This window comes from Medicago sativa, chromosome 4 (genome assembly GCF_051527215.1).
Source record: "Medicago sativa cultivar Bolivia chromosome 4, Bolivia_mono, whole genome shotgun sequence".
Lineage (NCBI taxonomy): Eukaryota > Viridiplantae > Streptophyta > Magnoliopsida > Fabales > Fabaceae > Medicago > Medicago sativa.
Genome location: NC_140752.1, coordinates 77,361,507 through 77,374,488, shown reverse-complemented (window position 1 = coordinate 77,374,488; position 12,982 = coordinate 77,361,507). Strand labels below are relative to the sequence as shown.

The following is a 12,982-nucleotide window of genomic DNA, read 5'->3' as shown; positions in this document are numbered from 1 at the left end:
CACACTTTATACTGCATCATGCGTTGGTGGGGTCTTTATGTCCTATGGCCACAAACAAACAACTCACTATTGATTCTTCTCTTTAGCATGCGACAGTTGTTGAAATTTGGAATGTTATAGACATCACCAAATAGGCAGTTGTGATTCCAACTAACATAGTAAACACAAATTTCTAACATGCATTTTAACATCTCACTTTTTTATCCCTCTTTTTTTTGACAATTTTTTTTTTATCCCTCTTATTACTATCACATAACCAATATATTACATTTATCACAGCATTCTTTCTGTATCTTCCACTCTCAATATCTCAATTTCGGGTTAAGACGTTCAATAAATATTTTTTAAACACAACTCAATATTTCGTTTCGAAATTCATCTTTGAGATCATTGAGTTTGACGGAATCATAGCATACCCTTGAACAACGATATGAGTTTTAACAATGGTTCCTTTGAACAACATACGGGTCTTAAACAATTATGTCCAAATTCAACTGTGAAGTTTACTGGGAGGCAAAATAATGTTGTTACTCATGAGTTAACTAAAACGGTTGTATATATGGTTGATCTTCAAGTTCTAGAGTTGATGTCAAATTGTATTATTGATACTATTGATAATGATATGAGATAAATTTGTTCATACGAATAACTATATTTCCTTTATATTTAACAACCATAATGATGTATATTTAGCTACACCAAATACATTTATTTGCCAAAAACTAATAGAAATAAAGAAAACAAAAGAATTATCACTTGACTTATAAAATTCGTCAAGACTCAAATAGTGGTTTAATTTGAAAAATGTATTACTAAAATAAGTTCCGTACAAAGTCAATGTGATGAATTTGACTTTAAAGAGTCATTGAACTCACTTTCATGAATAGTACATTGTTTATATTTGGCCTCTTGTGAAACTATGTTAACTCCCCCATTTACGATGATGGTATCTCTAAAGTATGTTTTTCTTTGTCAAGATTACACTGTGGCACATACATTGTGATTATTATGTCAAACACGATCCATCCATCTAAACATTCACTAGGCTAGCATAGTGTTCACCAAGTTTATTGTTGTTTCTTTTGTTGACAATTAAATTTTGTGGTAGTTTAATACATTATATTCTTATCCTTATTATAAAAACAATGCACTCATTGAAGCTGAATATATAACCCTTTAAGCTAAAAAGACAAACAGAACTAGTATTTATATTAATATAATTGAACAAAGCCACACATTAAGTACAATAATATTATAGAAAGCAGATTCCTCTGCAATATCAAACATTAAAATCACGATTTGCACTTGCAGGTATCAAGGCAATTTTCTTCGTGAAAAAAAGTAGTTGAAGCAAGAAAACACTAGCTGCACATTGCACAGCAAAACTCTACATAGCAGATTCTTCTGCAAAAACAAACATTGAAATCACGATTTAAGGCAACAATTCCTCCCCCGAAAAAATCTAGTGGAAGAAAGATCATGCACATTGCAGAGTGAAGCTAATCAATAGTCAATACCTTAACCTCAGTCTACAACTTACTTATTTAACACACACTGTATATAACACAAGTAAGTAACTGTTCCGTTGTTACTGAATTCATGAACTAAAAATGTTCCCTGTTCGAATCAGAAGAATCTCCACCAAAATCCATATATCTCATCAGTTGTTGAAAATCAGTTTCCCCAAGTCTATCCCAAAAATCACAGTCCAAACTATTCCCAAATCCCATATTTGTCTCATTTTGCATTTCTTGATTCACATTATCATTCTCATTCTCATTCTCATCTTGTGCATTCTCTGAGTCAGGAGCAACCACTTCTGACTGCTTAAGTGAATCATCAACCATTGGAAAATTGAGTTTGGCCCTCGGCCCACGGAACTCGATGGCGGCATTGTCATAAGCTCTGGCAGCTTCCTCCGCCGTGGAAAAAGTTCCGAGCCAAACACGGGTGGCACGTCTCGGGTCACGAATTTCAGCAGCCCATTTACCCCATGGTCTCTGTCTCACTCCTCTGTACTTCTTCTTAGCTCTCTTTTGTTTTTGTTTTTTCTCTTCAGGGAAGAAATCGCATCCTAAGCATCCTGCAATGTTGCATTCCTGGCAGGTTTCCATGTTCGCTGGTTGAACTATTCGTTCCAAGCTGCTGCTGCTGCTGCTTCCGATGGTGGGATTTGGGAGGTGAAATTCTGTACTGGTGGAGCCGGTTACGACGTTGGTTAGGGCGGCGACGATGACGGAGAGTTCTTGATCGGAGGTGAGTGTGGTGGGAGAGAAGGAAGAAGAGGAGTAGTTCATGTTCATGTTTGGAAACTGAGAAGAATAGAAGTCGCAGGTTGTTTTTTGTTGTTGTGTTGGAGTTTGGAATGTTCAAGGTTTAGAAGATTTGATGTTTTTGAAAAGTCAGAGGGTGGAAATGGTTTATATACGATTTGCATTTGGAACTGACATGGCAAAAAAAGGAGCCAGCTGTGCACACCGATCCCACACGGTTCACTTTTGATGTTTGAAAGGGTAAAAACTTGGATTTATCGATCACGTGGAGTTATGTATTAGTGCCACATAGGATTTGGATGTGTGCATTTTGTGTCTCGTGGTGGGTCATAGCAGAGAGTGAGAAATGTCACTTCAATATTGATTTGAGGGAGCAAATATGAGGGTTAAGGAGAAAGCGCCACGTAAGTGGTGGGGAATGAAAATGAAATTTAGAGTTCACTCTCACTCTCAGTGTAAAGACTGTGTTTTGATATTTCACTTCTGATTTTACCATTTCCTTCAGGTGATCATTCGTTGGTGGGATCTTCTTGTCTTCTTGTACTTGCCACTCTCAAGTCAATACTATTGGAAATTTGGAAGACCAAATAGGCAATTACCCTTTTAAATTGTAAGTTTCATCAATTACTCTATGACGTTAACAAAACTTCAATTACCTTCTGAAATTGCACAGCGTTAATCAATTAACACCTCCGTCAAATTCTTCTGTTAGTCAGCATCACGTTTTGCAAATACCCTCCAAACTTGAATATTTATATTTTTTTTCTTATACTTGACTCAAAATATATTAAATACAAACAATTAACAATTAGCTTTAATGAAAATCTTTTAGAATCTCCACTTGATATTTGGTTCTTCATCTATGTTATATGAACTATTTGGTTGCCACTTTATATTATGTTGAAACTACTGTCAAAAAAAAAATGTTGAAACTGAATAGTTATTTCTCTGCACCTATGATTTTCTATTTCATTCTTATGCTTCAATATTGTCATGATCTACTTAATAGGCTCAACTCTAGTCCCTTCACATTTACTTACCTACTACTTCTTTGTTGCAAAGGCAAAATATACTTATGCTATTAAAAACAAATCCAGGCACAAGATGTGCAAGAATGAAACAAGAAGATAAGCATACATAATTTGTTTAGCTATCCATAAACTACAACAATGAGACACAAGAAAACTCCCAAAACCCAACAATATGTGAAATGAGTTTCTAATTTTGCTGACAAACTAATGCATCTCCAATTCCAATCCAAAGTTAAAGCAAGATTTAGGAGACTATTGTTTAATCTAAGAGGTGTATTTATTTACTATTTATTTAATTCTTTCATATCTCTGTGATTTCAAAATAGTGGATGATGCCACATGGTAATGAATTATATTGCCAAATGATAATAGTGTATATTGTCAATTTGATATAATTTTCATAATCAGATAAATATTGTAGACTAAAACCATTAGAAATAATGTCATCTAATCATTGGTTACAAAAAAAGTCATCTAATCTATTTATAAAACAAAGCATATCAATTTAAATAGTAGCTAAGCTGAAAAATATTATAATTATACATTTTTTACAAGAATATCAACCACTATGTTAATTATATGTCTTTAATGTCTTTTGAGTCAAGTGTAAGAAAAAAATAATATAAATTTTCAAGTTCGGGGGGCATTTTGCACATAAGTGCATAACTTCAGGTGAGTATTTGCAAACGTGATGTTGACTAACAGAAGAAATTGACGGAGGGGTAAATTGATTAACGTTGTGCAATTTCAGGGGGGTAATTGAAGTTTTGTTAACGTTAGGGGGGTAATTGTCGAAACTTACAATTTCAGAGGGGTAATTGTCTATTTACTCAAATTTGGACTCTTATGCGATAGATATTTATGATTCCATTTATCATAACCGGCGAATTCTTTTGGTGAAACGTCTTCATAACTAATTCAATAATTCAAGGGGTTTATTAACCAGTGCCCAGTGGCGGAGGCAGGGGTACAAGGGGGCATTGGCATCTCCTTCTAAAAATAAATAACTTTTTTCATATCCTTGATTTACTATATTGCTTCCTTTGTCAATTTCAACCTTTCTTGTTCATTACACATTGTTAAATTGAAATTGAAATTGGTTGAAATTGATAAATTTGTTTCTTCGCGACATAATAGTTAAGATGAAGAGTCGAAAAATCTATTTGTTTTTAAAAGAAGAATGCCGAAATTTATTACCATTTAAATTTGTTTTATGCAATATGATTTACATATTGGGAAATGTTAACCGGTGTCCCCCGGGGCACTGGTTAAGGAATCAAATGTAGAAAGTATTACATTGGAACTTGTGTTGTCAACTCTTAAAAAACATTAAAAAGTGTTATTTTTCACTTTAAAATTTCCTTTTTTAGCTTCCTTAACCGGTGCCTTTTATATTTTAGTTTATTTTGATGGCGGCCACCCCAAAATTTTTTGTCTGACTCCGCCACTGCCAGTGCCTTCAGGTGGTTAAGGAGTTTACAAATAGAAATTTTGTTTTGCAAGTATAAGATATTACTTTTGATAAAATAATGATTACACAACTTTTTTATGAAAACTTACTTGTTTTAGATGTTTAACCATTGCCCTTGGGACACTGGTTAGCATTCTCCATAATTCAAAGTGGAACTATAGGGATCCGGATTGTATAACTTTTTGGACGAAGAATTATGTAACTTTGAGTCAATATCCATCATTGGATAAATCTTATGGCTCATATTTTGATACATGGTTCAACCCTTTTTTATCCTAAAAAACAAAAACAAAGTTAGATTGAGACCCATTTCACAAAATCAATACTTGTTCTGCAATACTAGGCACAAGGTGTCAAATGGGCTGGTCCGGCCTAGCCAGGCCCGACTATATAAATTAACAAGTCCGGTCCGGTCCAGTCCATATATTTGGGCCGCATATTCTTGAGCACGGCCAGCCCGTGTGTGCCATAGGCCAGTCCGGCCCGATCCATTTTAGTTTTCATTTTTTAATTTATTCATTTTTTTATGTATTTTTATATGTTAGTTACTTGCGACTATCTTTTTGTTGAAATATGATTGTATAGACATAGAAATGTAAATAATTTTTACGTTAATATTGAATATTAATTAAACTCTAGATTATTCCTTCGATTGAATCAAATTCATAATTTATAAACTTTAGAATTTTAAAACTTTGAGGTAAATTCATTTATTTTTGTTAAGTTTACTTATTTAAATATATTTTTATTAATAAATTTTAAATTAGTTCATAATTTTTTCAAAAAATATAGTGTTTTTTAACAAAAAATTCCAAAGTAAAATATTAGTAATGGGCCAGCCCGAAACCTGATGGGTTAGCCCGACCCCATTTTTATATGGGCCAAAAATGCCCGAGTGTATTTTGGGCTAGCTTTTTGAGGTCCAGCCCAAAATATGGGCTAATATGTCAGTCCATTAGCCCGACTTATTTTTTACAGCTCTAGGCACAACCATCACCCCTTCCACGAACCACCACCTTTAGCTTGTTGTTGGCCATGATATTCATCGTCAGCCGTTGCGCGTCCCCATCTTGGTTGTCATGCACCACACCATTCTCATACTCACCTTCGGGATTTGTTTTATGAGTTGTGTTATTTGAACATCCATTTAAATGACAACTTTTGAAACAACCAAAATTTTGCAAAGAAAATGAGGTATTGATACAAAAACCAAATCAATAGAAAGAGAAAGTAAAAACATAACGTGAGTATGAGAGAGGAAGTTGTCACAGAAGTTGTCAAAAATTGATTATTTAAATATCATTTCTCTTGTTTTGTAGGGCGAATATGATTTTGAGGCAGTGATTTGTTTACACCTAAAAATAAATATTATATTAGCCTTAATCGACAAATAAGCAATTTAAGGACAAATGAATTTCCTTTAGTCTTTACACACAATAGTTTTAGTTTATGATGCATCATCTCATTGTCAATATTTAAACAATAATGCAACAGAAAGGGAATTTGTTTACACCTAAAAATAAATATTTTGTTAGTCTTAATCGACAGATAAGCAATTTAAGGACAAACTAATTTCCTTTAGTCGATTGTAGGTTAGACAAGCATTAACACAACTAAATGAAAATATTTTGTTAGTCTTAATCGACAGATGCACACTAAGCTCATTGGGGTCAGCTGACCCCACTCCATTGTTTTCTTTATAACACAACATGTGATATTTTCATTTAATGACCCCACTTGAAATTTTGTGTTGACCCCACATAACACTTAATACAATTGTTTTGTAGAATAACCCACCTACTAATACATAAAACACAGACGAAATAGCCTGTTCAGAAAAGGATGAATTGAAATATTGCATACATGTAAATTAACAATATAATATTTGTTAACAACAAAAATTGGGGTATGTATTTTAGTTTTTAAAATAAAAAGAAAATGCTCCAATAAAAAAAATGAAAGTGGCAAGTAAAAGATGAAAGTACAGTGTCAATACATGAGGGAAGAAAATCATACAATAGAGAGAGTAATTATCATCCTGTTTAATTTTTCGATTTAAAATGGTATTTTTTTTTGTTATCTTTAATTTTTTGTTTAATGATAATGATGTTATCACTTAAGGTTAAATATCTTTTCAGTATCTATAAAATTATGAGTTTTTTTAAGTCTAGTCTCTCAACAAATTTATTAAATTTGAGTCTCTATTTGCATATTATAGGGACTATTTTGAGGACTAAAAATCTAAGTTTTTGCAAAAAGTTTTTAAAATATGAAATATTCTACAAATTGCAATATTTTGAAGGACTGAAATTATCATTAAAATTTGACCGTCTTGGAGCAGGAAACCGTATTCCCTCGCCCTAAATTTTTTCTACCAAGAAATTATCATTAAAAATTAAATAGAATTAGATTTGAAAGCTCATGATTTTATATGAACTAAAAACATATTTAACCTATCATGTTATTGGTTTTGAATTTAAATATTTTTATATAAATATATTATGATAAACGATATTGATCCCATATATTGAAATTTCTACATCCGTCGCTGAGCTTGAAAACCCTAAAACACCGTACCCAACACTTTTAGGAGTAGAGTTAAGGAACTTATATATGAGGAACAAAGTTCAATTTTTAGTGTAATCACTTTGAAGAAAGATAATCATTGTTGAGAGTTATTAACTGATACGTCCCCTAACTTTGAAGTTCAACAATAGAACTGGATCACCTTATATAGTATAACACATTACTAGAAAAAGCTCTCCATCTTCTTCTTTTAACTTCCTTTTCAGTTTTCTTCTAGTGATAGCATCTCTTCTATTTCCTCAATTGAACCGAAAAAGGTCTGCTAAATATCCTCATTGTTTGTTTATTTTGCAAGTAGGGATGAGAATAGGTCAGGCCGGCCTACAGGGGCCTACGGCCTAGCCTACGACAGGCCAGGCCAGGCCAGACTTTTTTTCTTAAATAGAGAAGGTCTAGGGTTTTTTAAAAGCCTATTTAGCTTAATTGGCCAGGCCACATGCCATTCAAAAAACCTCTTAGGCCTATTAGGCCGGCCTATTTAAGTAAATATGAATAATATTATTTATTATAATATTATATTTTGTACTTTGAATTAAAATAAAAACGTGTTAACTTTTTCAGTAATTTAACCTTATTAGTATAAATTAATTTTTTTTGCATATTTAAATGTATTATTATAAACTAAAATTGTAATATGATACAATATATAGTCAAATTCCCTAAAAACTCACGTTGATTATCAAATGAGGGTTTAATCTAATTGATACATTAGTTTGCTAGTCTATTTACACTTAGATCAGATTGCTGATTTAAATATGTTCATATGAAATAGGCTTTTAAACAGCTAGCAGGCCGTATCAGCTTTCAGAAGGCCAGACTCAGGCCTAAAAAGTAAGCCTATGACAGGCCGCAAGCCAGGCTTAGGCCTTCAAAAAAATTGGCAGGCCAGGCTCTGGCCTTACAAAGCCTAGCTCGACCTAGCCTATTCCCATCCCTATTTGCGAGTCTCGTGTCATCCATTCCCCACAAACATACAAAATGCCATCAACAACTTTAATTACAATATATCTACAAAGCAAATTCTTCTATCAGATCAAACACCGATATTACGATTTACACTTCCAGGTTGTTAGGAAAATTTGATATTTCTTAAAGTTGAAGAACATGTTTTAGAGATGAAATAAGAGAAAAGAGACAGAGTTTTATAAAACCTTTGGAAAATGCTTAATTGATTATGAAGGAAATGAATTACATTAGTGATGATCAATGTACTTATATATAAACACAATATCTAACTACCTTGTGGGACAAACAAGTTATCAAAACTAAACCATGAATTATCACTTCATAGGTGATAAGGCAGCTAGTGGAAGAAAGATTATGCACATTAACCTAAGTCAATAACTAATTAAACAAACTAAAAAAAAAAAAAACTCTTCGTTTGTTATTGAATTCAAGAACTAAAAGTGTTCCATGTTCTTCTTGAGTCAGAGGAATCTCTATCAAAATCCATAAACCTCATTAGTTGTTGAAAATCAGCTTCTCCGATACTATCCCAAAAATCACAATCCTTATTATTCCCAAATCCCATATTTGTCTCAATTTGCATTTCTTGATTCATATTCTCGTCCTTTATATCCTCCAAAGGGACAACCACTTCTGGCTCCTCCACGTTCTTAAGCGATTCATCAACGACGGGAAAATTGAGCTTGGCTCTCGGCCCACGGAACTCGATAGCAGCATTGTCGTAAGCTCTGGCAGCTTCTTCCGCCGTGGTAAAGGTTCCGAGCCAAACACGGACCGCACGTCTTGGGTCACGAATCTCAGCAGCCCATTTTCCCCATGGCCTCTGCCTCACTCCTCTGTACTTCTTCTTAGCTCTTTTTTGTTTTTTCTCTTCAGGGAAGAAATTGCATCCTAAGCATCCTGCTATGTTGCATTCTCGGCAAGATACCATGTTCACTTCCGGCACTATTCGTTCTAAACTGCTGCTTCCGACAGTGGAGTGATCCGTGAGGCAAAATTCAGGTATGGAAAACGCGGTGGAGGTGGAGCCGGAGACTACGTTGGTTAGAGCAGCGACGATGGCAGAGAATTCTTGATCGGAGGTGAGGGTGGTGGTGGAGAAGGCGTAGTTCATGTTTAGAATTCTGTTGTTGTGAGTGAGTTTGGAACGCTTAGAAGATTTTAATTTGAATTTGAAGGAAAGTCAGAGGGTTGAAGTTGGTATATATACGGTTTGAAGGTGACGTGGCAGGTAAGAGACAGCTATGTACACAGTTCCCACACGGTTGAGTTCACAATTGGTCTTTGAATAAGCCATTCATTTATTAATCACGTGTGGTTTTTTATTAAATTCCAGAAAAATGCCAGATAGGATTTGGATGTGCGACATGGACCATCTTGTCTTGTGGTGGGGTACCACAGTATAGAAATTTCAATTCTTATATGAGAGAAAGAAGATAGCATGATTCAGGAGTGAAAGACGAAAGCGAAGGGAGAGTTCACTCTTCAGTGTAAAGACTGTGTTTTGCCATTTTTCTTTTCATTTTGACCAATTAATGATTTTTACCATCCAATTTATAATGTGAGAGTAATTAATTGTTCACTTCTCCTTGTATCATTTTAATTTTTTTGTTTGTTTAAGTCTTCTCACAACATAAACTTTGATTTTTCTTTAAAATCATAAGTGAATTATTTCTTTTGAAACAGAAGAGCGAAATTGTACGATTAAAAATAGAGAATTATAATTACAATTTTGTCAAAATATGGGGATCAAAAGCACATTTAAATCAATAAATTATTTAGATGAAATATGTTTCGTTAAAATACATATGAACAAAGTCGCCCAATCTTAATAAAGCACTGCTATATTATGCGACATAATTTGTCCCGAAGGCATTACGACAAGTATATAGCCTGGTAAATTTGGATAAAGCCGGAAAACAAGGAGGGTATGGATATGATTTAGAAAATATATTTAGTGTAAAATTGGTATCGTGAAGTATTCGCTCGCGATAACTAGCAATACTCATCTTAATATGTTGTGATACCAAACTTATCACTATTTTTTATTGGTACGGAATTTATAATTGAAATTAATTTGTATGCATTGACTGTATAATTTTTTCAATCTTTATTCAATTATTTTCAAACTAAATTTAAAGTTTTGGAATTTGGACTCAATTGATTAAAAAGTGTTTGAACATGCGGGTGTTTAGTTTGAGCATAACACAATATTGGAAAGAGACAGAAGAGTGTTAAGTTGCGACTTAAGCACTCATGTGAAGATTAGTCTAGTAGTCGACCAAAAGAATTTATGTTTGTGAAGGTACTTCGTGGAGCCATGTCACACCAAAAGTCATAATTATGTGGTTTTCATAAAGGTCGAACATTTGTCAAGGTTTAAAGAACCTTAACAAAAGAACTAACAAATTATCCACCAACGAAGTTATCACTTCAACATTAGAAATTTTTTTATTAACAAAAAAAATTAGAATGTAGAGACATCATACAGTAGATTACTAGATTTGACATCTCAATCACATTGGCACCTAAGACCACCACTTATCATTTGCAACACTTTTGTTACATGCAAATTTTGAGTCAACGTTTTTGAACAACTATTTTTGTTTTATTTTGAATTAGTTTTTGTTTTATTTTAAATCAACGTTTTCAAACGAACTATTTTCGTTTCGTTTTACGGATGAGTGTGCCCAATGGAATAAAACATTTTTATTCTTAATATTGAAAAGGCTTTTACAATCTTTCTCAAAAGTTCAACATTTGAAGAAAAAAAAGTTATGCTTCATGTGCAAGAATTTCAAGACCATTAAAAACTTTATCATTATTCCCCATTGTTTTTTTTTTTTAAGGTATTATTCCCCATTGTTGTTATTGTTGCCTTGTTGGTTACACTCTAGAAGTGTGCTCCACACCACATTCCACACTTTATACATCAACGTCCTTCAGGTGATGGGTGGGGTTTTCATTCTTCTTGTCTTATGTCTCGAGACAAAGAACTCGCTATTCTCCTCTGTAGCGAATGTCAACTGATTGGAAATTTGGAATCTTAAACATAATACTCCATCATATAGGCAATTGTGATTGCAATAAACACAATAAACACGATTTCAACATTTAGTTCTTTTTTTTTTTTTGACAAAACGATTTCAACATTTAGTTATGAGGTTCGTCTTTGAAATCAAAGAGAATTTGACGTAGCTTTGAACAATCTTAAGGTTCATAGTTTATATTTCCCTTTTAAAAATATTTTTATATATAACAACTCTAATAATAAATACCACTGCAGTTCCTTAAAACAAAAATACCACAGTAGTGTATTATATTTTGGTACAAATATATATCATCATTAAAAGAACGGAACAATGGGGAAAATATATATTTTACGATTCTTAGTTTTGCTTGGACCAAGCGATGAACCCTATAGATTACCTATAAAGCAATCTGAATCATGCAAGGGAGCAATTGAATTAACACTATGTAGGAGAAAATCTTGCATTGGTAACAAACTTGCTGAGGAGATGTTCTTGATGTCAAAAAAGTTCACTGATTAAAATCTCCTTTTAGACTATGTATTTGTTGTTTTTTTTATTAGATTTTCTTATAGGTACCTTTTTTTTTTTTTGAAGAAAGGTACTTTTTTTTATTTGTTTGACGCGACTTTATTTTCTCTTATTATGACTCAATATTTAATTCCCTTGCTTACGTTATATTATCCATATGTTTATTATAATATCTATATTGAATATTGGGAATATTAAATGATGAGAAAAAAAACCACACTCATTAGTAGATTGAAAAAATATTATGAGTCAGGTAATTGTATTTGAAAAAAGATTTTAGTTATCAGTAGATGGAGTATTTTTGCAGTTGTTTTAAGACATTTCTTCATTGTCCAACGGTAATGAAACAATTAAAATACAATCCATATCAACGAATAGTATAATTAATTATTATAAATTAACCAACGATATAGAACAGTAAAGGTACGGAATTTTAATATGTTTTGAATCATTAAACAACGGTCGTGAACAGTGTAGTTAACAATAAAGGTAACAGTAATGGACACTTTACAAAATCTACTCTATATATATCCCACCTTCATTTATAATCTTCACATTATTCTCTCAAAATTTATCCATATACATAAAATGTCTAAATCTTTTCTTCTATGCATCACTCTACTTGTCGTTATTTTGTTACTTATTGTTATTATTAATGGGTGTGGTTATGGTGCATAAGGAGATCCTTATGCACCGTGCATAATTGCTTTCTACACCCAACATAATTGCTTTCTACACCTCAAGTGAAAGCTTAATTCTAATAAGTAGAGGTGTCAATAGAGCCCCAAATTTCAAAGCCCACTTAAAAAAGCTCTCACCAAGCCCACTAAATTAAAGCCCCATATTATAATTTTTTTCTTAACAATTTATTTATGCAAATAGTTTATTCGAAATAGTTTATTTATGCAAAACAACTTATTAGAATGATTTTTTAAAAACCGATTATTCAAAACAACTTATTTATGCAAAACAGCTTATTCCGATCTCATTTTAAAAAGCAACTTCTTCAAAACAGTTTATTTATGCAAAACAGCTTATTCGAAACAACTTATTAGGATCACTTTTTTTAAAACCGCTTATTCAAAACAACTTATT

At 32.7% G+C, this 12,982-nt stretch overlaps 1 protein-coding gene and 1 pseudogene across 2 annotated transcripts; both read right to left on the bottom strand.

Annotated features, from left to right (window-relative positions):
- Positions 1 to 1,182: 1,182 nt before the first annotated feature.
- Positions 1,183 to 2,405, bottom strand: LOC146932128 (ethylene-responsive transcription factor ERF109 pseudogene; annotated as a pseudogene). Its single transcript, XR_015006932.1, has one exon. The product of XR_015006932.1 is annotated as an ethylene-responsive transcription factor ERF109 pseudogene (transcript).
- Positions 2,406 to 8,513: 6,108 nt separating this feature from the next.
- Positions 8,514 to 9,510, bottom strand: LOC146932127 (ethylene-responsive transcription factor ERF109-like). Its single transcript, XM_085703770.1, has one exon. The coding sequence runs from the start codon at positions 9,439 to 9,441 to the stop codon at positions 8,755 to 8,757; it is 687 nt and encodes a 228-aa protein (XP_085559896.1). The 5' UTR covers positions 9,442 to 9,510; the 3' UTR covers positions 8,514 to 8,754.
- Between the last annotated feature and the right edge of the window lie 3,472 nt (positions 9,511 to 12,982).